The sequence below is a fragment of the Echinops telfairi genome, unplaced genomic scaffold (genome assembly GCF_000313985.2).
Source record: "Echinops telfairi isolate 266 unplaced genomic scaffold, ASM31398v2 ScPeMD7_7469;HRSCAF=8507_1, whole genome shotgun sequence".
Lineage (NCBI taxonomy): Eukaryota > Metazoa > Chordata > Mammalia > Afrosoricida > Tenrecidae > Echinops > Echinops telfairi.
In genome coordinates, this window is record NW_022111373.1 from 53,862,775 (window position 1) to 53,884,597 (window position 21,823).

Genomic DNA, 21,823 nt, shown 5'->3' on the forward strand with positions numbered 1-21,823 from the left:
GAGGGTTGGTCAACCTAGGGACAGGGAACAACAAATGGTTCATTCTCTACTTTTTCACCAAGGTTCATTGCATTGACTACACAGAACTCACCTATAATGCTAACAAGTATAGGGTTTACTCTGTGGAAGTTAACAGGTTATCGTTCAGGGCTGCTACTAAACGCTGAGAGGGGACGTCACTCTGCTATAATCCCAACTCAAAGGCACTCAGCTCCGGCTCTGGAGGCCAGCAAACCCAGCTTCCTGATTGGATGCCTTGAGGCACCCCACTCCACAGATCACTCTCCTGTCCCAGAGCACCTTACTTGCACTGTGGGCTGGCATGCAACTACTCTCTTTCATGTCTAGTTCCTGATTCTGCTGCTGCTGTTGCTCCTGTGCTAATCCTGGTGTCACAGCTGTCTTCTGGCTCATGAAGGTTCTCTGCTCAGGGGCCTCATGTCCAAAGGACATGCTCCACTTCTGGCTTGTGACAAAAGAAAAAGGGATGCAAGATAGAAATTTATATTGACACCAAGAAACGATGTACATAGGAAATGTTAAAGTTCACACATAAAAACCTTTACAGATATTTTTAAATCCCTTTAAAGTGTAATTGATATGATAAAAAAGTGAGGAAAGGATATGAGTCGACATTTCTCTAAAGAAGATACTCAACAAGCAATAAATACATTTAAAAAAAAAGCTCTACATTAGTAGAACTAGAAAATTGTGGATCACAATCACAGGGTAATGAATTTAGTAAGAAAGAACAAAAATGTCAAGGATTTGGTGAAACTGGAGCTTTTAAACATTTCTGGTGGGACTGTAAAATGATTTAGCCACTTTGGACACTAGTCTGGCAGCTCCAGATACTGTTAAATGATACAGTCAGAGAGCTGCTAGGCGACCCAGCAATTCCAGGCCTTAAAGAGAAGTGAAAACGTGCATCCATGTAAAAACTTTTATCTACATGTTAATGACAACCTGATCCCTAGTAGTGTGGCTGGGAAAGAACCTAAAAGTGTTTTCAGTGGCTCACAAAACCAAATGTGGCGTCTTCATACAACGGAGTATTATTTGGGTGTAAATAAGAATGAAGTTTGAATGACTGCCAGAATGTGGATTATCCTTGACTAAAGGCTACATGTTATGATTCCCATAAGTGAAATGCTTTTCATGTTCAGATAAAATTCATACTGAAGACTGTAGATGCTTACTGTAGTAAGTGCTTTAAGTCCTCGAGTCTTCCTCCTGATGCACACTCTTCTTTATGTAATTCAGTACCTTGGATGGTTTATTCAATATACAAATTGAATAAGTATGGTGAAAGGAGAATTAAAACTACCTTTTCTGTTTGAAAACTATGCAGTGTTCCATTGTTCTGTTAGAATGCTTGCTGATCTATAAACAGGCTCCCTAGGTGCACACGAAGTGTTCTGGAATTCCCATCTTTCTAAATATTATCCACAGTTTTATGATCCACACAGGCAAATGTCTTTGCATAGTCTGTAACACACACGTAAGGATCTTTGTGACCTTCTCTGCTTCCAGCCAAGTATAGCTGATACCAGCTGATATCCCTTCTTTGTCCTCTTGAATTCAGCATGAATTTTCACAGCTCTCTGCCCTTATACCGCTGCAACCATTTTAAATTATCTTCAGAAATACTTTACTCACATATGATACCAATTATATTGTTCAACAATTTCTGGATTCTGTTGGGTTACCTTTCCTTGAATGGGCACCAATAATGAAGCTCTTCTAATACTGTATATACTTGGGTCTAAGTCAACCTGAATCTCAGCCGAGGCACCTAATTTTACCACAAAAACTGCATTAAAAATGTGCTGAAAATCCCAGCTAATATACCAGTATATACAGTAATTGGCCAGGTGACTGTCTTCCAAATTACCTGACATAAGAATGAGTTCTTCCTGTGCTTCGTCAGCTTGTTGAAGCATTTCAATTGGAATTCCATCACCTTGTGGTTCCTTGTTTTGTCCAATGTGTCTAGTTGAGCTTATCTTCAGTACCATGGATTCTTCATCATATGCTGCCTCTTGAAAAGGTTGGGACTGTGACAAAGTGTACTCCTTCCATATTCTTTTGATGCTTCTTGGATTATTTAATATTTTATGAGTAGAATCCTTAAGTAGTGCATATGAGACTTGATTCTTTTTCTTTAGCTTCTTTCAACATCCTGTGAGTTGAAATCGACTCAAAGCCTGTGGGTTTTGGGTTTCTTTCAACCTAAGAAATGCTATGTTCTTTTGTTTCATTTTGTTTTGAAACACCAGATCTTAGCATTTTTCATAATAATATGTTAGCTTCTTGAACTTCCCTGTGAAAATTTGTCTTCAGTTCTTTTAATTCATCATTTCTTCCAGTCTCTTTAGCTTCTCTACATTCAAGAGCAAATATTAGAGTGTCTTCGGAGATCCATTTTCATTTTTAAAAAAATTATTTTTCTTCTTTTCTTTCTTTCCTTAGTAATGATATTTTGTTTTCATCACATATAATGTCTTTATATAATCCGATAAGCCTTCTGAACTTGGTTATTAGTGTTCAATGCTTCCAATTTGTTTTTGAAACTGTCTCTAAGTTCAAGTGGGATGTACTCAAGATTAGCTTTTGTCTCATGGATTTGTTTAATTTTCTTCAACTTCACCCTATACTTGTTTAGTGTCATCTAGTTGGTTCCAACTCATAGTGACCACATGTGCAATAGAACAAAACACTGCCTTGTCTTGTGCCATCCTCATAATTGTTATGTTTGAGCTCATTATTGTAGCCACTGTGTCAATCCATCTTGTCTAGAGCGTTTGTCTTTTTGCTACCCTTTTACTTTATCAAGTATGATAAGCTTCTCCAGGAACTAGTGTCTCCTGATAACACATCCAAGTGCGTGATGCGAAGTCTCACCATTTTTCCTCTGAGGAGCATTCTGGCTGTACATATTCATTCTTTTGGTAGTCCGTGGAACTTTAATATTCTTTGCCAGCCCTTTCAGTCCCTTTTCAGACAGTGTGCTGATGCTGTTCATGAGAATTTCAGGGGCTAATCCCTCAAAAGTGGACAGCTAGAACCTCCTTCCTATTCTGTAGTCGTCTGGAAGCTTCCTTGAAACCTGTTCACCATCTATGACTGTGATTGGTATTTGAAATACTTCCAGAATCACAGCAACATCCGTGGTACCATTATAGGATAAACTGATCTACAAGTACAATTAAATATGCAGCATATCAATATACAGAATATAAAAATTTATCATATGCAGCTATTGCGATGTTCATAAAAGGCTTTATAGCGTCAAATGTTTATGTTAGGTAAGTGGAAAAGTTTCAGATTAGTGTCCTATATATCTACCCCAAGAAACTAGATAAAGAATAGAAATGAGAATCAATGTCAGCCGAACAGTGAAAATCAAAAGGACAGACAACAATTGAGGAAATCACTTGGGAACTTCCTCTGGCTACAGCAGGGGAAAGGAGACAGCATAGCAGCCCATGGCTGATTTACATAAGGCTGAGGTCAGGCATGTCTCCTCCCTCCAGAGTTATGTACTCTGATGCCAACTATCTCTCCCATGACACTCTGCTTCTCTGCTGGGTGTGCTAATATGTTACTATCTCCACATAGAACTCAGACAACACTCATGACAATGGGGCTTTATTAAGGAAGTTAACAGGTCAGCATCAAAAGACATTAAGGATTCAGTTCTTTTGTTTTCATTGCCTCTTCTCAGCCATGCTGGCAGGCAGTCTCTCTATGATCCTAAGCCTCTCAACTGTTTGACCTATGCCCTGGTTGGACAAGGGCTACAAAGCACCTTTTGTGCTGAAAAATGCCCAGAGGGTCCCTTACTCTGCAAGCCAGCCTCCTGTCCAGAGACACTCAGATTCACTCATTCTGTGGACCACATCTGTGTCATGATCTCTGTGTTGCAGCCTTTGGTACCTATCCTCTGTTTCCATGGTCACTTCTTGATGCAGCTTCAGATAGTCTCGTCACTCCTGGATATTCTTTCCGCTGCCTGTCCTTCGATTCTTTGTCCTTCGAGATGGTTTACTGTGTACCTAAGGGAATGGCATAACTGACTACTCCCCTCATTGGGTTCTTCTTCACCTATTTTCATGTTCTTACCTACTCATTGAGCAGGGGTTTCAAAGACCATGGATAGTTGAACTAAAAATAAAATAATTACACTTCACCAAAACAGTTATGTCCAAAACAGAAAACCATGAAAATTAGTAAAATCAAAAGCTGGTTTTTTTGAGGTTATCATAACATTGATAAAACTCTTTTCCAGGCAACAGCAACAACAAAAGAGAGAGCGAGAACACCCAATTAGATTTTTTTAGGAACAAGAATGACATTTAAAGGATAGTAAAGGAATATTATTAATATCTATACCAATATAGTCAACCATTTAGATGAAATTGGGAAAATCCTTGAGAGAATAAAACTGTAAAATCTCCCTGTAGATGAAATTGATAACTTGAGTAGCCTGTATCTATTAAATAGTTTGAAATTTTAGAAGAATGCTTCAGACTCAGATAGCATTAGGGTTGAATTGACCTCAACATTTGTGAAGACTGAACTGGAGAAAATTATAGTTATGATAGTATAAATTTTAGTCTTTTCCTTAAAATTGTTATATTTTCAACATGAGTGACAGTATATTGTTGGAAATGTTTATATAAAAATTAAAACAAAAAATGAACTATGGAAATGCTTGCTTCTCTCATCTTAAAATTTAAGTCTTTCTATATACTTACTGTTCTATTTTAACTTAATTAAGAAAGATAATCCATGGGGTGGTTTTATACTAAACAGTTTGTCTTTCACCAGAATAACAAAATATATGATAATCTCTTTTCTTTTTTTCCCCTTAAAAAATTCATTTTATTGGGGGCTCATACAACTCATCACAATCCATCCATCCATCCATCTATCCATCCATTGTGTCCAGTACACTTGTACATTTGTTGCCATCATCATTCTCAAAGCATTTTATCTCTCTTTTATTTAGAGGGCTGGGGGTTAGGGTGAGATACCTTGTATTTGATGAGTTTTAAAAGTCCTTTAATCTAGATTTTTATTTTATTTTACTGAGCAATTTCGAGTAGCCAAGTTCACAGAAGAAAATTGTGATGATGGTGCATTGTTGATATGTTGGCTCATTTGCCTGTACTTTGAACTACACAGCTCTTCTTAAAATGCTGTTTTTTAAAACAATGCTTTTCTGGACTGTAGTTGTAAGTGTATGATTTTTATGTAAGTGTATGTTTCCAAACAGTATCCTCTGTTATTACTCTAAATACTTTGAGAACATACTTAAAACTTTTTGAAATGAACAGATTCGTTTGCCATTATTCTCTGTGAGTGTCATATTTCTTAGGATTAAGCATTTATAAAAACAAACCTAATTTTGAAAGGCGTAATACTTAATACATGATCCTGACATTTCTTTTCAGAAATCAAATTAGTTTATTCTTAAAATGCAAGTTTTCACAACCTTGTTAAAATAAGTTTATTCTATGAACATGTACAGAAACCTACATATTGCTAAAATGTTATCAAAAGACCTTTTAAAAAGTGCCAAGAAATGAATTGTATATTTAGGTTTCTTCTTAATACTAGCAGCAGGAAGAGCACATTGTGAGCTAAATTGGTTAATTGAAGTTGGAATCAGTTTACCTTTTCCATAGATCATATACCAGAAGATAATTAAGAATTACATTAGGATAATCTTGAGGACCAATATGCTCCAAATATTTTGTGTGCAGAATGGCACACAGCTATATGGAACATATAATCAGATGAATTGACTTTGTGTTAATTGAAGGCAAGCTCTTAAATTATTAGCCGCAAATTGATGATTTTTCTTGCTATATGCAGTAGAATATTTCAGGTTTTTGCACATGCCCTCAGTAAGGTTCCATATTAGACCAATGAATCAGAGTCTCTATCTCCATGTGTCTTAATAAGCACATTAAAGATTCAGAAGCATCAAAATTATTTCTTTGGGGGAATGGTGACTCTCCTTTACAGTATCATGTCCTTTTACAGGGACTGTACCCCTGATAACATGTCCAAAGTATGAGAGGCAGGTCTTATTATCCTCCTAGGGAGTGGGTTTGACTTGTTTGTTGTAGTCTCTGATGCTTATTCAAAAAGTGGTGAGCCCGTAGATCTGTCCCTCTCATGTAACATGCACTTGAATGTTCAGGTGTCATCTGGATTGAATGTGTTGACCTCATGGAACATGGGGACAAGAGAACTGATGCAAATTTGTTCATGCTGCTAGCTGTGCATTGAGTCCTTTGCTTCTGTCCCAGGAGTTCCACGTTTTCTGCCAAAACCTTTGACGCAGATCCACAGTGACTTGACTGTTGTCATATTGTTAGGTGCTCTCTCTCAAAAACTCTCACTGCCATCGAGTCAATGCTGACTCACAGTGACTCCCTGGTGGTTTCTGAGACTGTTAACTGTTTACAGGAGTAGAGAGCCCAGTTTTTCTCATGCGGAACTTCTGGTGGTTTCGAACTGCTGACCACGTGGATCGCAGCCCAACTTGTAAACATTGCATTACCAGGGCAATTACTAGATGCTATGTAGTCAGCTGCAAATAAGAGAGACCCCATGTACAACAGAAAGAAACACTCCCCGCTTCTGCACCATCCTCGCAATCACTGCTATGTTTGATCCTAGTTTGCGTCAGTTTCATTGAGAGTCTTCCTCTTTTTTGCTGACCCTCTCATTTGCCAAACATGCGTTTCGCAAGGGAATAGCTCCTCCTGATAACATGTCCAAAGCTCATGAGAAGAAGGCTAACCATTCTGACTTTGTGGGGACATTCTGGCCGTTCTTCCATGTGGCAGATTTCTTCATTCTTCTGGCAATCTGTGGAATACTCAGTATTCTTAACAGCATCCTAATTCATATGTTTCAGCTCCTCTCCTGTCTCGCTTATTCATTGTCCAGCAGTCAAATATACCATTGGTTTGATCGGTCCTCATTGTGCATCTCTGTTCTTGAGCACATTAGAGGGTTTTTTGGTAGTGGATTTGCCAGTGCAGTGTCATTTCATATGTTGATTGCTGCTTTCGTGATCATGATTGTGGATCCATGAACAGTGGAACTGGTGACCTCGGGGGGCGGGGGTTCTGTGTAGCATGTCTATCAGTCCAGATTTGAGGATTTTTGTTTTCTTTACATTAAGTTGAAACCCACACTGAAGGTCTTTGATCATCATCAGTAAGTGCTTCAAATTCTTTGCTTTTAGCAAGCAAGTCTGTATCATCTATCTGCATATCAGAGGTTGTTAATGATGCTTCCTTCAATCCTTATACAAGGTTCTTTAGATAGATCAGTTTCTTGGGTTATATCACAGATTGAACAAGTATGGTGAGAAGGAATGACTCGATTTAGGTTTATTTGAAATGAAATAGAGAATATGAGTTCATTGAGTTAGAAATGGACACCATTAATTTTTTTGGCTGCCAAATACAGATGGACATATAAATACACTTCACTCTTTTGTGTTAAATTAAAAAATGTGAGGTAGTTGTAGAGTTTTTACAGCAGAAGATCACTGGGCGTCCTATCCACGATGCCACTGGGTTGGTTTAAACTGCCAGATTAATAGTTGAGCATAAACCACTTGTACCAGCAACAGACTTTGTTACATATGTGGGTCTATTTCTGAGTTTTCTATTCTGCTCCATTGTTCTGTGTATCTATTAATTTGTCAATATCATAGTTTTGATTGCTATGCCTTATTATAAGTCTTAAAAAAATGGGGCAGACCAATTCCAACCACTATTCTTTCTTGAGATTAAGTTATTTTAGGCCCTTTGCACTTCCAAATAAATTTTATAATGTATGGCTACAAAAACATCTTCCTGATTTTTGATTGGAATTTAAATGATAGGGATTGATGAAAAAAATTGTCATATGTATTGTGTGAACTCTTAAAATATATGAACATAGCATGTCTTAACATTTAATTATACATTTGCCTCCTTCAATATTTTATAGTCATAACAATGCTTGTGTTTGTTAGATTTACACCTACTTATTTCATTTTTAAGTATTTGTTGATGGTATTCCACTTTAAATGTTTGTGTCCATGTGTTTATTTAAGAGGCATCGAGTCAGTTCTGAGTCATAGAAACCCTGTGAAACACTGCCCGGTCCTCTGCCAGCCTCACAATTGCTCTTATGCTTGAGTCATTGCTGTAGCCACTGCATCAGTCCGTCTTCTCCAGGGTTTTCATCTTTTATGCTGATCCTCTACTCTACCAAGCATGATGTCTTTTTCTAGGGACTGATCTCACCTGATGTTATGTACAAAGTATATGAGATGAAGTCTCACCATCCTTACCTCTAAGGAGTTTTCTGGCTGTATTACAACAGATTTGGTTGCTCTTTGGACAGTCCATGACACTTTCACTGTTCTTTGCCAGCACAATTCAAATGCACTGATTCTTCTTGGATCTTCCGTAGTCATTGTCCAACTTTCACATGCATGTTACACAATTGAAAATGCTGCAGTAAATGGCATCAGAGGGGGACATATCTGACCTCCTTTGGTTTCTGTATTGCCATGAGTAGAGAGTCAGACATGCCTCCACCCCTTTCTTCGTTACCTATTCTGCCACACTGCTCCTCCCACACCACTCTGCGTATATGCTGCATTCCATAATTAATTACAGTGGTCACACAGAACTCACCAAAAATATTCATGGTTAAGACAGTTTATTGGGGAAGTTAATAGGCTACCCCAAGTCAGGATCAGCAAACAGCAAGTCTCTGGTCTCTTCAGCCAGCAGTCAAATCTCACTCTGGTTCTCAGCCTTTTAGCCATGTGGTAGTCAAGTTTCCTCCTGGTCTTTCAGCTAAATGGTCCTTGAGCCTTTCCTCCATGGGAAAGGAAGCCAGCCCAACTGTTGCTCTGTCTCATATATCTCTAGTCTCGGGCCAGATAAGGAGAAGGTACTGTATAGTCTTAGTGCTGCTCCTTTGAGTCTCTGTGCCATAGCTTCCGCCGATGCTTCAGACTGTGATCTTGAATGTGCTCTTCCATGATGGCTGGGGGGGTTCTCTCTTGTCTGCTCATCCTTATAGCTGACTGAGGGTGGCAATGGTAATGAAAATGAACCAGTCCTCTCTATTAGTGTTACACATGCCCTGTTTGCTAGTCCCATGCAATCATTTGGTGATAATTGCAGACGTGGATAGAAGAGCCAAATTAAGAACTTTCACACCATCCCAAAAACAATGATTTGGGTCAGGCACAACATAATCCTCAAAGTAACATCTTTGCTTTTCAACATTTTAAGGCGCTCTTGTGCAGCAGATTTACCCATGGTAATGCATCATTTGATATATTGACCGCAGCTTCCTCTTCAGACTCATGTAACACATGCAATGATTCTGAATGCAGGAAGATCACAGGCCAGTGGATGGAAAGTCTTGTGGATCCAGTGGGAGTGAAAGCTCCTCAGAACTAGCCTGGGGCTCCACGTGGCTCCTCCAGCTCCAGGGCTCTGGCTCCATCAGCGTAGCTCTATTTAATTTGTCAACAGAATGTCTTGTATGGAGAGTGTGTGTTCTGCCTCCCAGGGAGAAAGACAGGAGATCCCACAATCCTCTGGAGAAGGCCATGCCTACACAGAGGCTTCATTGGCTATGCCTTAATTGACAGGCTTGACTCAACCCTTTCTCTCAAGTTGACAGGATATTATGTAACTGCCACAACTATGAAGTCATTGGTCCTGCAAAATTCTATCATGTGATCTCCAGTTTCATTTCTATCACCAAGACCATCGTTTCCAACTATTGCATTCCAGTCACCAGTAATTATCGTTGCATCTTGACTGCATGCTTGATCCATTTCCAAGTTAAGAATTTGGTAGAATTTATCAATTTCTTCACCACTAGATTTAGTGGTTGATGCTTAAATTTGAATAATCTTTGTATTTATTGGATTCCCTTGAAGGTGGATAGTTATAATCCTGTTAAAGACAGCATTGTACTTAAGCTAGACCTTGAAAGGTCCTTTTCAACAGTGAATGCAGTGCCATTCCTTGACTGTTTCGGTCCCAGCATAGTAAACCATATGATTTTCTGATTCAAAATGGCTAATACTAATCCATTTCACCTCCTTACTCTTAGGATATCAAACTTTATGCATTCCATTTCATTTTTGACAACTTCCAATTTTCCTATATTAATACTTTGTGCATTCCAAGTTCCAATTCATCATTGATACTTTTGCAGCCTTTTCTTCTCATTTTGAGTCATGCCCCCTCAGCTTTACTGAGGTCTCAAAGGATGTGATTCCACAGGCTATACTTCATCCAAGTCCTTAGAGGCGACTCCACTTGAGAAGGCAGCTCTTGCTCAGTCATCTTTTGAGGGCCTTCTAGCCGGAGGGTCTCATCTTCTGGCACTATATCCAACAATGTTCTGCTTCGATTTATTAACCCTCAATTTCACAGTGTTCTGATACTTCATAAGATTTTCAGTGCTAATTCCTCAGAAATGGACAGACTACATTTGTGTAGCCTGTTCTTAACCTGGAAGCTCTGCTGAAACCTGTTCACTTTGGATAACCTGGCTGGTATTTGAAATACCAATGACATACCTTCTAGCATCACAGCAACACACAGGCCACTGCAGTACGACAAACTGACAGACAAGTGGTGGTTCATTCCTATCACATACCCTTATGAGGGGGTACCCAAAAAATCCAGAACTTTTTTCCAAAGCTATGTATTTTATTTATTTTATTTTATTTTTTACAAAGTAACCTTATCACTCTCAAAGTACTCTCCATCACACTTTGACACATTTGTCAAATCTGTGATTCCATTCTTGGAAACATTTTTCAAACTCATCTGTTTGAATGTCTGACAGCACCTCCCTCGTTTTTTCATCACCTCTTCTACTTTGCCAAATTGCCGTCCTTTCATGTCTGTCTTCATTCACAGAAACCAAAAGAAGTCACACGAAGCGAGGTCAGGTGAGTAAGGTGCATGGGGCAAGAGAGGCATGCTGTTTTCTGCCAAAAACTGACTGTTAATCAAGCTTTCTGTTTAGAGAACCTGAAAAGATAGCATAACAGTATGTGACAAAAGGTCTGATTTGACTGGTTTTGCCACCATAACAATGTGCCTGCTCACGCAGCCATCTCAGCGCACCAGTTTTGTGAATGTTTTGCCAAATGAGCACCTTTTTTTTAATTGGAGGGGGTATCCCCTTGTACAATTTCTAAGTCAATACAGTGTTGTTACTTTAAGATGTATTTTAAAAATTTAATTATAATTAACATATACAATTCAGTGATTTAAACATATCAAGAATCACTGTGCAAGCATTGTCATAATCAACTTTGAACCTTGCCCTGACTTCTTTAATTAATACAGGTTTTAAAAAATGTTTTATATAGTCTTCTGCTTTTCTTAGGGAGTTTATGTGGGATTTTCCAAGTGGCTAATCATGCCATCTGCATGTAGGGACAGTTTATTCTTTACTTTCCTACATCACGTCTTTCTTATTTTGCTTTCCCGATTCATTGCACAGTCTAGCTCTTTCAGCACTATGTCGAAAGCTCGCAGTGTGCTTTGCTCCCAGTCTTAAGGAGAAGACATCCTTAGCCTTTCACCATGAAGTGTCACCCAGTGTTGTTGTTAGGTGCCGCTGAGCTGTTTTACACTCTCTGTAATCCCATGCCACAGAGTAGAAGTGCTCTGGTGGATTTCCTTGACCGGTTCTTTCTCCTTGTAGGATCAAGTCCTGTATCTCATTAATCGGTATGGTTTTAATCTGTGAACCTTTCTGTTAAAAGCTGAATGCCTACCTTTTTGTGCCACCAAATCAAAAACCCACTGCCATCAAGTTGATTTCCTACTTAAAGCAACCCTATAAGGCATAGTTGAATGATTCTTTAGGGTTTCTGGGACTGCAAATCTTTATGGGTCAGCCTCATCCTTTTTTCCATTTGAATTGCTGACTTTGAGATTAGCTGCCAAATGCTGAACTCAGTCCGAACAAGGCTTCTGTTTAACATTTTATTGGGAGCTTTTACAGCCCTTATAACAATTCATACATTAATTGTATGAAGCATATTTGTACATATGTTGCCACCATTATTTTCTAAACATTTACTTCCTTTTGAGCCCTTGTTATCAGCTCCCCTTCCCCTCCACCCTGGTGACCCCTTGATAAATGATAAATTATTTTCATTTTCATCTTACAACCACCACTGTCTCCCTTCCCCTATAATTTCTTTTCTTTTTTTTTTTTAAATCATCTATTGGGAGCTCATATAGCTCTTATCACAATCCATCCATCCATCCATTGTGTCAAGCACATTTGTACATTTGTTGCCATCATCATTCTCAAAATATTTTCTTCCTACTTGACCCCTTGGTATCAGTTCCTCATTTAACCCTTCCTCGCCTATCCTCCCTTCCCCACAAAACCTTGATCATTTATAAATTGTTACTATTTTTTCATGCCTTATACTGACCGATGTCTCCCTTCACCCAGTTTTCTGTTGTCCGTCCCCCACTGAGGGGGTTATATGTAGATCATTGTGATTGGTTCCCCCCTTACTCCCCCCAGCTTCCTCTTACCCTCCTGGTATCACTACTCTCATTATTGGTCCTGAGGAGTGTATCTGTCCTGAATTCCCTGTGTTTCCAGCTCTTATCTGTACCCATGTACATGCTCTGGTCTAGCCAGATTTGTAAGGTAGAATTGAGATCATGATAGTGGGGGGTGAGTAAGCATTAAAGGACTAGAGGAAAGTTGTATGTTTCATCGGTGCCCCCACAATTTCTGTTGTTCATCCCCAGGGGGTGGGGTGGTGATGGTTATGTGTCAATCATTGAGATCGGTTCCCCTTTCCTCCCACCTCTCCCCACCTTCCCTCTATCCTCTTGGTACCACTAATTCCATTCCTGTTCCTGGATTCCGTGTGTTGTGAGCTCTTATTTCTTATCTGTAACTATGCACATGCTCCAGACTAACCCACAGTGAAAGGCAGGACTGGGGTCAGGATAGTGGGGGATGAGTAAGTCTCAAGGAACTTCCTTGAGAAGTACATTGTGTGTTTCATTGGTGCTATGTGCTCTGGTTGAATCATTCCTTCCTTGTGACCCTTGTGTGAGGAGATGTCCCATTGTCTGTGCTCAGACCCCCCTCCTTCTCAATAATATGGTTTTGTTTGTTTGTTTTGGGTCTTCCAATGCCTGTTACCCTACCCCATCGGCACCTCATGATCTCACAGGCTGATGTGCTTCTTTCATGTGGGCTTCTTGCTTCTCTGCTAGATGGCCGCTTACTTACCTTCAAGCCTTTAAGACCCCAGATGCTATATCTTTTTATATCTGGGCACAATCCATTATCTTCACCACATTTGCTTATGTACTCATTTTGTCTTCTCATGCCTGGAGGGTGAGCATTACAGAATGCCAGGTTGTTAGTACAAAGTGTTTTCTATTCAGGGGAGGGCTTGAGCAGAGGCCCGAAGTCCATCCACTATCTCAGTGTCTTGCCATATAAATGTATGTACATAGGCCAATGCCTCTATTTTTATGAATTAATGTATTTACATATGTGCACACCTATGCTTATACCTCTATCCATAGCTTTGCATCCCACGTTGTTCCTCTGTTTTCTTTTACCTTCCTCCTGCCCCACCACCATGCTTGCCCTTCTTACGATTCTTAGTAATTCCTCTCAGCTAGATTGCTGCTGTTCCACCACCCCAGGATCTTCATGTCCTCCTTGTTGTTGATTTTAACTCCCTAGCCATTGCCCTGTCTATGGCATCATTTGTTCACTGCTCCCTTCCCCGCCTCCTCCTACCCCCCAGTTCCTCCAGAACCATCGGTCACTCCGTTGCTTTCTTCTCAGGCTTGCTTCTCATGCCTACCTTATATAAGTAGGCAAACCAATAATAACGGAGACCAAATAAAAACTTGAATAAAAAGAGAAAAGAAGAGAAAAAGAGAAAAAAAATAAAGCACACATAATTCTAGGTCTGTCTGCTGACCTTTATGACTATCTCCCCACTGATCCTGAGGGAATTCCGGGAGCTGCCCCTGCTAACCTGACGTCCACTTGGGGGGCTCCTCAGGGGCTTTGTGGCTTTGCTGTGCTCCTGTTGCTGCTCTGCTATGTTCACTTCCTGGTTCTTCCTGCTGTTGGGTATTCAGGCCAGACCGACTCCTGCGTGTGACCCAGTGTTGTCCTCTGTCGCAGTGTGCTCCAGTGAGGAGACAGCGTGTCATGAGCTGTTGTCAGCCCAACAGCCCTCTCTGTGCCTCAGCAGCTCCGTGCAGCGACGTCATCCTCTAGGCTTGGTGTGCCGTTCTGGTGGTCAAGACCATCCATTTCTCGCTTTCCTTCCTGGTTTTCTTCCCTGTGGGTGTGGTAATCACCACCCCCCCTCCCCCCGCCTTCCAACCTGTAGGTTTAGTGCTGTTCTCTGTCACACATACTTCTGGGGTCAGTTTGGCTCTGATTGGGGCAGGCCCTGTAGCACACTTTTCATGCATTGCTCTGTTTGGTTACATAGCCCTCGAAGTTTGGTGCTCCCTGGCATGGGGTCTGCATGCACAGTCCCAATTCTGGGGAAACATAACCAATTCTCTCCCACTGGGTGACTTAGTGCCCTGTGGCCCCCCACCCCCCACCCCTGTGCCTCGTCTTCCTCTGCCTTTTCTCCCTCCCCCCTTCCCCCTTCCCCTTCTTTGTGTTGGAGTAACATGTACCTCCTTGGGTTTGGTCTGACCCCCATCTGACTGTCTGTACCTCAACCCGTATAATGTGAGATAAGTGACTTTTCTTCTATACATACTGTGCTGATTATACTTACCACAGGGACTCATGTTGTACTTGTCCTTTTGTGATTGACTGACTTCGCTTAGCATAATCTCCTCCAATTCTTCCCATGAGATGATGTGCTTCATGTGATCATCAGGGCTTTTTAGTGATGTGTAGTACTCCATTGTGTGTATGTGCCAGAGTTTTCTAATCCACCCATCTATCGATAGAAAGTTAGGTTGTTACCCACTCTTTGTGATTGTGAATCGCGCTGCAATAAACATCAGAGTGCAGATGACTAGTCATAGTTTATTTCTTGACTCTCTTCTGGGTATGTGCCCAGTAGAGGGATAGCTGAGTCATAATGTTGCTCAATTTCCATTCGCTTTAAATATCGCCAGATCTCTTTCCACAGATACTGTATCTATCTATCTATATGACTACCAGCATTGGAGGAGAACTCCTATCTTGCTGCATCCCCTGCAACATTTGTTGCTTTCTGCTTTTCTGATTTAGGCTATCCTTAAGGGTGTTAGTTGGTATCTATCTCATGGTTGTTTTAATTTGCATTTCTCTGATGGCTAATGATCAGGAGCATTTTCTCATATGTTTATTGGCCATTCGGGTCTCCTTCCTAGTGAAACTTTTCAGGTCTTTTGCCCACTTTTTCAGGGGGTTAACTGTTTTCTTCTTTTTGCAGGCTAGCTGGGTATTGTAGATTTTAGTAATAAGCCATTTGTCTGTTGTGTCACTGCTAAAAATCTTCTCCCAATCTGTGGGTTCTCTTGTTACTCTCTTAAAGTCTTTAAACACACACAGGTATTTTCTCCTTAATATATCCCACTTGTTGATTTCAGGTTCACCTGTATGTATATCCTTCCCTATTGCAGTTAGCCAATTTATTTCCTGAGCCAAGGTTCTTAGGTTTCTCTAGATTCTTTCAGTGATGGTCCTAATAGTTTGGGGTTTTACTTCTAGGTCTGTGATCCACCTTGAGTTTGTTCGTGTGCATGGGTTGAAGTAAGCATCTTGTTTCATTGTTCTACATGTAGATATCCATTGTTTCCAGCATCACTTGTTAAAGAGGGTATCTTCCTCCCACTTGATGTTTTTTGGGCCCTTGTTGAAGATCAGTTGTCTATAGTTTTATTTCTTGGGTTTCTGCTCTTTTACATTGGTCTGAGTATCTATCATTATGTCAGTACCACACTGTTTTGACCACTGTGGCTGTGTAGTGGGTGTTAAAGTCAGGTAAAGCAAGCCCTCCAACTTTGTCCTTCTTTAGGGATTTTCTGCTAATTCTGGGCTTCTTCCCTCTCTATGTGAAATTGGTGGTCAGTATTTATAATTCTTTGAAAAAAGTTGTTGGTAGGTGTTTTGGGATAGCTTTAAATGTATATAGTGCCCTGGGTAAGATTGTCATCTTTACTATATAGAGTCTTCTGATATATAAACATGGGACCTTCTTCCATTTGTGGAGCTCAGTTTTGGTTTCCTGTAGTTGGGTTCTGACGTTTTCCTTGTATGTCTTTTTTGTTGGTGGTGGTTAAACACATCTCTAGATATTTCAATTTGTTCTTGGCCATTGTGAAGGGTACTGCAAGGCTCCTTTTTGTTTCTCCATGGCTGCTTCAGTTTATTAGCTACAGATTATTCCTGCAGATACTCTTTATTAAGATGACTAATTAGATATATGCCTATCAGTTTTATACAAGAAAAATATGTTATTTTATTCTGTTTTCGACATTTAGCCCAACAATTGGAGTTTGTGCAGTTATTAAATGTAATAATTAAAGTGTCCTAGCTACATTATGAAGGGACACTGATGATGCCGTGGAATAAATATTGGGTTGCTTATTGCTGATGCTCAAAACCACTTGCTGCTCTGTGGGAGGAAGATGAGGTTGTCCGGTTCCATAGAGCTTTAGAGCCTTGGAAACCGCTTACAGAGACACTATGGGTTGGAATGGACTCATGGATGGTTGGTTTGCTATGAGCAACATTAAGCAAACTCCCTTAATATGGAGTAAAAATATACCACAGTTGATCCTAAAGATACTAAGGAGAGTGTTGCTTAATGCTTCCATATTTGGTTGTGTTTTTCTTACCTTATCACTGGCTGATTCCTTAGAAATATTTGTCTGTTTTTTCTACCATAGTTGGGGATACCCTGTCTTACCCACCTTATGAACATATGCTGAGAATTAATGAGATGCTGGGCTTGATCCTATTGCTTACTTTTTGAAGGTATAATAGCTCTCTGATTCCCTGCTGATCAAAATTTCATGTTATTTCTTTAACTAAATGGTATTTTATGATTTGAAGATAGTTGATCTAGATTTTATAAAGGAACATTTTCTGGCCATTATAAGGTCTTTATATAAAGTGTTTTGAATTAGTTTGGATACAGTGACTCTGTTTAATGAAGTTATAATAAAATGCAATGATCAGTAGATTACTAATGAATTGCTTATTATATAACTAAACAACCAAGGACCTTCTAAATGGATTCACTCAATTGAGATGTTTGATCTGCTCTTTCTAACCCTTGGTAATGTGCCAAGATTTTGCCAGTAAGTGTGAGCTTAAGATAAGCTTCAAACTTGGATTCTCTGTGAAGGTATAATGAGCCATTTGGCATATCACTCATGTTATTTTTGAGGGGGAAAAAAAAAAGCCTTTCAGTGGAATGGGATTATTTTACTTTAGCACTTTTTTATGTTATAAAGTTTAATTGCAAGTTTAAATGAACAGAAGTAAATTTGTGCCCATATGGCATTAAAGTATGTTAACTTTAGGGGAGCGAAATAATATGAATAATGCTTAGAGATGTTTTTCTGTGCCAGAAACAAAAGCATAACATTCTTAAAATTCTATTTTCACTGATTTATACCTGTCTAAGGAAACAATAATATGATTTGAGTAATTCTGCCACCCCACCCCCCACCCATCATCTGTTTTTCGGATCTTGACCAGGTCTAAAAGTAGAGAAATATTTGTATCTTCATAAATGATTTCACAAACACCACAGTAACTGGGCAAATAATCTATTGTGAATTTCCTACATGTCTACTGATGTCATTAAACACAAACATATTGTATTTCAGAATCATTTACTCATCATCACTGTTACTGACAGTTGGTGCATGAGTTCGTTACATGGAATATCTCTTTAAACTATTCTTGGCATTTCCTAGATTAGATGAATTATGAATTTGATTATTAAAATTAACCTTTTATGTTCATCTGGTATGTTGTTCTGAGCCAATGTCCTTTTGTACTAAATTTTCATCATCTTTCTGCACTCTAGAAAATGTTTTATTCAGGTAGATTTTTAATGCAAAGTGTATTTTGCCTGAAATGTAGTTTGTAATGTATGTAGTTTGTTTTTACATACAAATAAATATTTTAGAAACATGTCTTAGATGAGCCAGTAGGATATATTCTAAGTTCATAAATAATTTTCTTTCTTTTAATTCTCAAAATTTATTGGTATTTTGTAAATAATGAAAATAGAAATTAGGCTACCTTGTGCTTTCACCAATGAAAAGAAAATATTTTTGACTCTGGAAGTATATACTAATTGATGTCACTCTCTCTACCCCACCCCCATGTTCCCTTCTCAATACTCTCTAGGTTTTAAGAACATTTTGTTAAATTAATTAAAGAAAAAAGATTCTAAAAAATCAAGCTTGGCTATTATGTCATAGGCAGATGGGGCTTCTCATTACACTCTTTATTTTATTCCTCCTTATGAATTTGTCAGTTTTCCTTCCGATTTTTAAAGGAGAGACTGAACAAATTGTTTCTTAAACCTCTTTTTCTACTGGGGATTTACTCAAGTGCACACACACATCCAATTGTGTGTGTACATGTGTATGTGTGTAGATACATACACTATTGGGAATCTCTTTTGGGGTATTTGTGAGCTGTTTGATCAGAACAGAGGGATTTTCATTACTTTGCAGTGTGATGTGGAATTTAGACAGATTTTTGGAACTTCATGTATTCAGAATGAGTATTTTGGACCAATATAAAAGTATTCAAAGTTGTATGGAATGATTTAACAAAAAACTAGAATAAGTAGTTGGCTATAAAGTTGATTTTAAAAGGTTTTATAGTGCACAGAATTGTGTTTGGCCTATTTTTACAGATGAACTCCTCTGTTGGCAAAGGTTAATTGATTCCATGAGGTTATCAAATATCAAATAAGGAAGTCATGTATTTCAAGGGCATTTAGATTCATTTTTCCTATGAGTAACTTTTTCCAGGAATCAGAGCAAATATAATTTGAAGGGGAAAACAAACTTGTTTATGAAAATGTTTACAGGCATTTGGTTTCCCAAACCTGAACAATTTAAATATGAGTTTTGATTGTTAAGAAGTACATTATGTATGTAAAAAGATTTGATGTTTTTTTTTGATGAAGTTTATTTGTGTTTTATTGACCTTACAGAGGCATTAGAATCATAACAAACTATGGATAGTTTTATGAAGAATAGAAATTCCAGAGGGGACTTCATTGTGCTTAATTGCTTAATTAATCTTGTAAGTCCTTTTTTTTTTTTTTTAATCGTTTAGATCTCTGCTTAAGGTCCTAAAACATCTAACTGAATGGAGAATCATTAGCTGCAGCCATTGTGGGGTGCTTGAACAACATATTTATATGTTTTCATATCCTATCTAGATCTTACAACAATTATTTTAAAACAACAACAACAAAAATCCTCTCTGTCATTGAATTGATTCTCATTGATAGTGGCACTGATATAGGACAGAGTAGACCTGCTCCTTAGGGTATTAGAGACTATGTAATGAGAAAGGCTCATCTTTCTCCTATGGAGTGACTGGTAGGTTTGAATCACTGGCCTTGCAATTAGCAGCCCCATACTTATCCCACAGCAACCCTGGGGGTCCTTAGTAGTACCAAACCCAAACCAACTCATTGCCATTGAGTCGATGCCAACTCATATCGACCCTGTCGAGTCGATGCCAACTCATATTTTTTTTTTTTTACACGTGTTCAATGAGTTTTTATTATTAATTAAGTCAAGAGTCAGGATCCCAAGAGAGAAGCGAGGGCCAGTTCAGATCTTCCCAGGAAATGTGCCTTCTGCCCGGCGGTCATCCCAGGCCGACACCCAGGAAACGGGGCAGAGGGACTTGTACACACGCTGATACCACTGACACACGGAGACGTCGCCCGCTTTGGCATTCATCACCTTCTCACAGCGGTGGAAGTCCAAGTAGTTCTGCCAGCAGTTCCTGGTCTGGTTCTGGTTGGGGAAGCGGCTGTCAAAAGGAGCAGTTCGGTAGTTCTTGATTTTGGTCTTGATGTCTTCTGCCATGGTGGTGATTCCTAAAGCGTCCCCTCAAAACGCAGACAGCTCAATGTGACCCTCAGACGAGACGCCCGGGACCGGATGCCAACTCATATTGACCCTATAGAGCTGCCCTTGTGAGTTGCCAAGACTGTAACACTTTATGCGAGTAGAAAGCCCTGTTTTTCTTCCATGGAGCAGCGGATGGTTTCATACAGCTGACCATGCAGTTAGAGGCCAAATCGTAACCACTCTGCCACCAGGGGTCTTCCTAGTAGTACGCTACTAAAATCTACTAAGGGGACTGCTGCAAGTCCAATGAATTATTTAATGTGATTCTTCTAGCCAGTCTCCATCTCCCAGCAAAAGATCTTTTCCTGCATAGATCTGGTAAGAAGGTGGGGGACGGTACTGATAGCATTCACAGGTCAGTTATTCTGAGCAGCATTCCTTTGAGTGGCTTCCTGCTGTGTATAAAATGAACCCTCTGAGAAGCAGGAGGAGGAGTCTCATTACCAGCAAGAGCTTGGAGTAGAGCCAGTCATCTGACTGGAAGTCTCTGCACAGTGAACCTCCTGGATCCAGAAAACAGTGACAGCATCCGAGGAGCAGCAGCAGAACTAGGAGGCAGAGGGATGGACTTTCCAGCCCAAGGCACAAGCATCGCTGAGTGCTTTGGTTTAGGAGGCTGGCTGGTGAGGGGGGTGCCTCTGCACACTCAATTCAGGGAGCTGGGTGTGCTGATCCACGGAGCTGAAGCCGAATGACTTCTGGTTGAGGCTGATTGCAGAGTAGTATGCCCTTTGGGTACTTATTAGCAGACTTGTCAGAACTTTGTAATATGTTCTAATAAACAACTCAACCCTGAGCACGTCTCATTGGCATTACACCTTGTTAGCTTCCTCAGTAAACACTTGAATCATGACTTTTGTCTGAGTACTGTGTAGTCATTGCTATGGATAGTAGAGCCTAGGGAAGTAAAATAGAGAACACTAATGAAGACAGTACAACAACCAATGTATAAGGTAAAACTTTTGCTTGCTAAAAACCAAGTTTGACTGAGCTCTAACCACCTCTAGAGCCTGACAAGTTGCTCAATGATGGTTGGTTTGATGGTAATCTTAAAGAAAAATACAGAATGTTGACAAATGTAAGAGCCACTGGCAGATCAACTTGACTCATAGAAACTAGAGGTGAAAGAGTAAGTTAGTAATTATTATGTAGTCTGAGAAGAAATATTTTATATTTTTCCTAAGAGCAGAAGATACCTGCCATTTCCCTCCCATATTCCCAGTGTCTGCAACAGTGACTGACAGCCACTACTCAATTAAGATGGGCTGACTGAACAAACTACATAGCAAGTAACAGCAACTGGGTTTTGCCTTAAAGAATGACATATTTGTTCCTGTGATCAGAGTAGAAAACGTTAGGTAGAGTCAAGAATTATTATTGGCTTTGCTTTCAAATAGGACTTTAATAAATATCTGTAGGGGATTGATTCCAGGAGGATTTTTAAAAAAAATATTTTATTGGGGGCTCGTACAATTTTCATCACAATCCATACATACATCCGTTGTGTCAAGCACATATGCACATTTGTTGCCCTCATCATTCTCAAAACATTTGCCTCCCACTCTAGCCCCTAATATCAGTTGCTCATTTTTCCCCTCCCTCCC

General features: G+C 39.5%; 2 protein-coding genes across 6 annotated transcripts in view; one reads left to right on the forward strand and one right to left on the reverse strand.

The window, feature by feature from the left end:
* FAM172A (family with sequence similarity 172 member A) overlaps positions 1-21,823 on the forward strand; it is a 510,254-nt gene that overhangs the window by 64,597 nt on the left and 423,834 nt on the right. The window lies entirely within an intron of this gene.
* On the reverse strand, positions 19,840-20,244 carry LOC101654913 (cytochrome c oxidase subunit 6B1-like). Its single transcript, XM_013004919.2, has one exon. It carries the CDS (start codon positions 20,172-20,174, stop codon positions 19,914-19,916), a length of 261 nt encoding a protein of 86 aa, XP_012860373.1. The 5' UTR covers positions 20,175-20,244; the 3' UTR covers positions 19,840-19,913.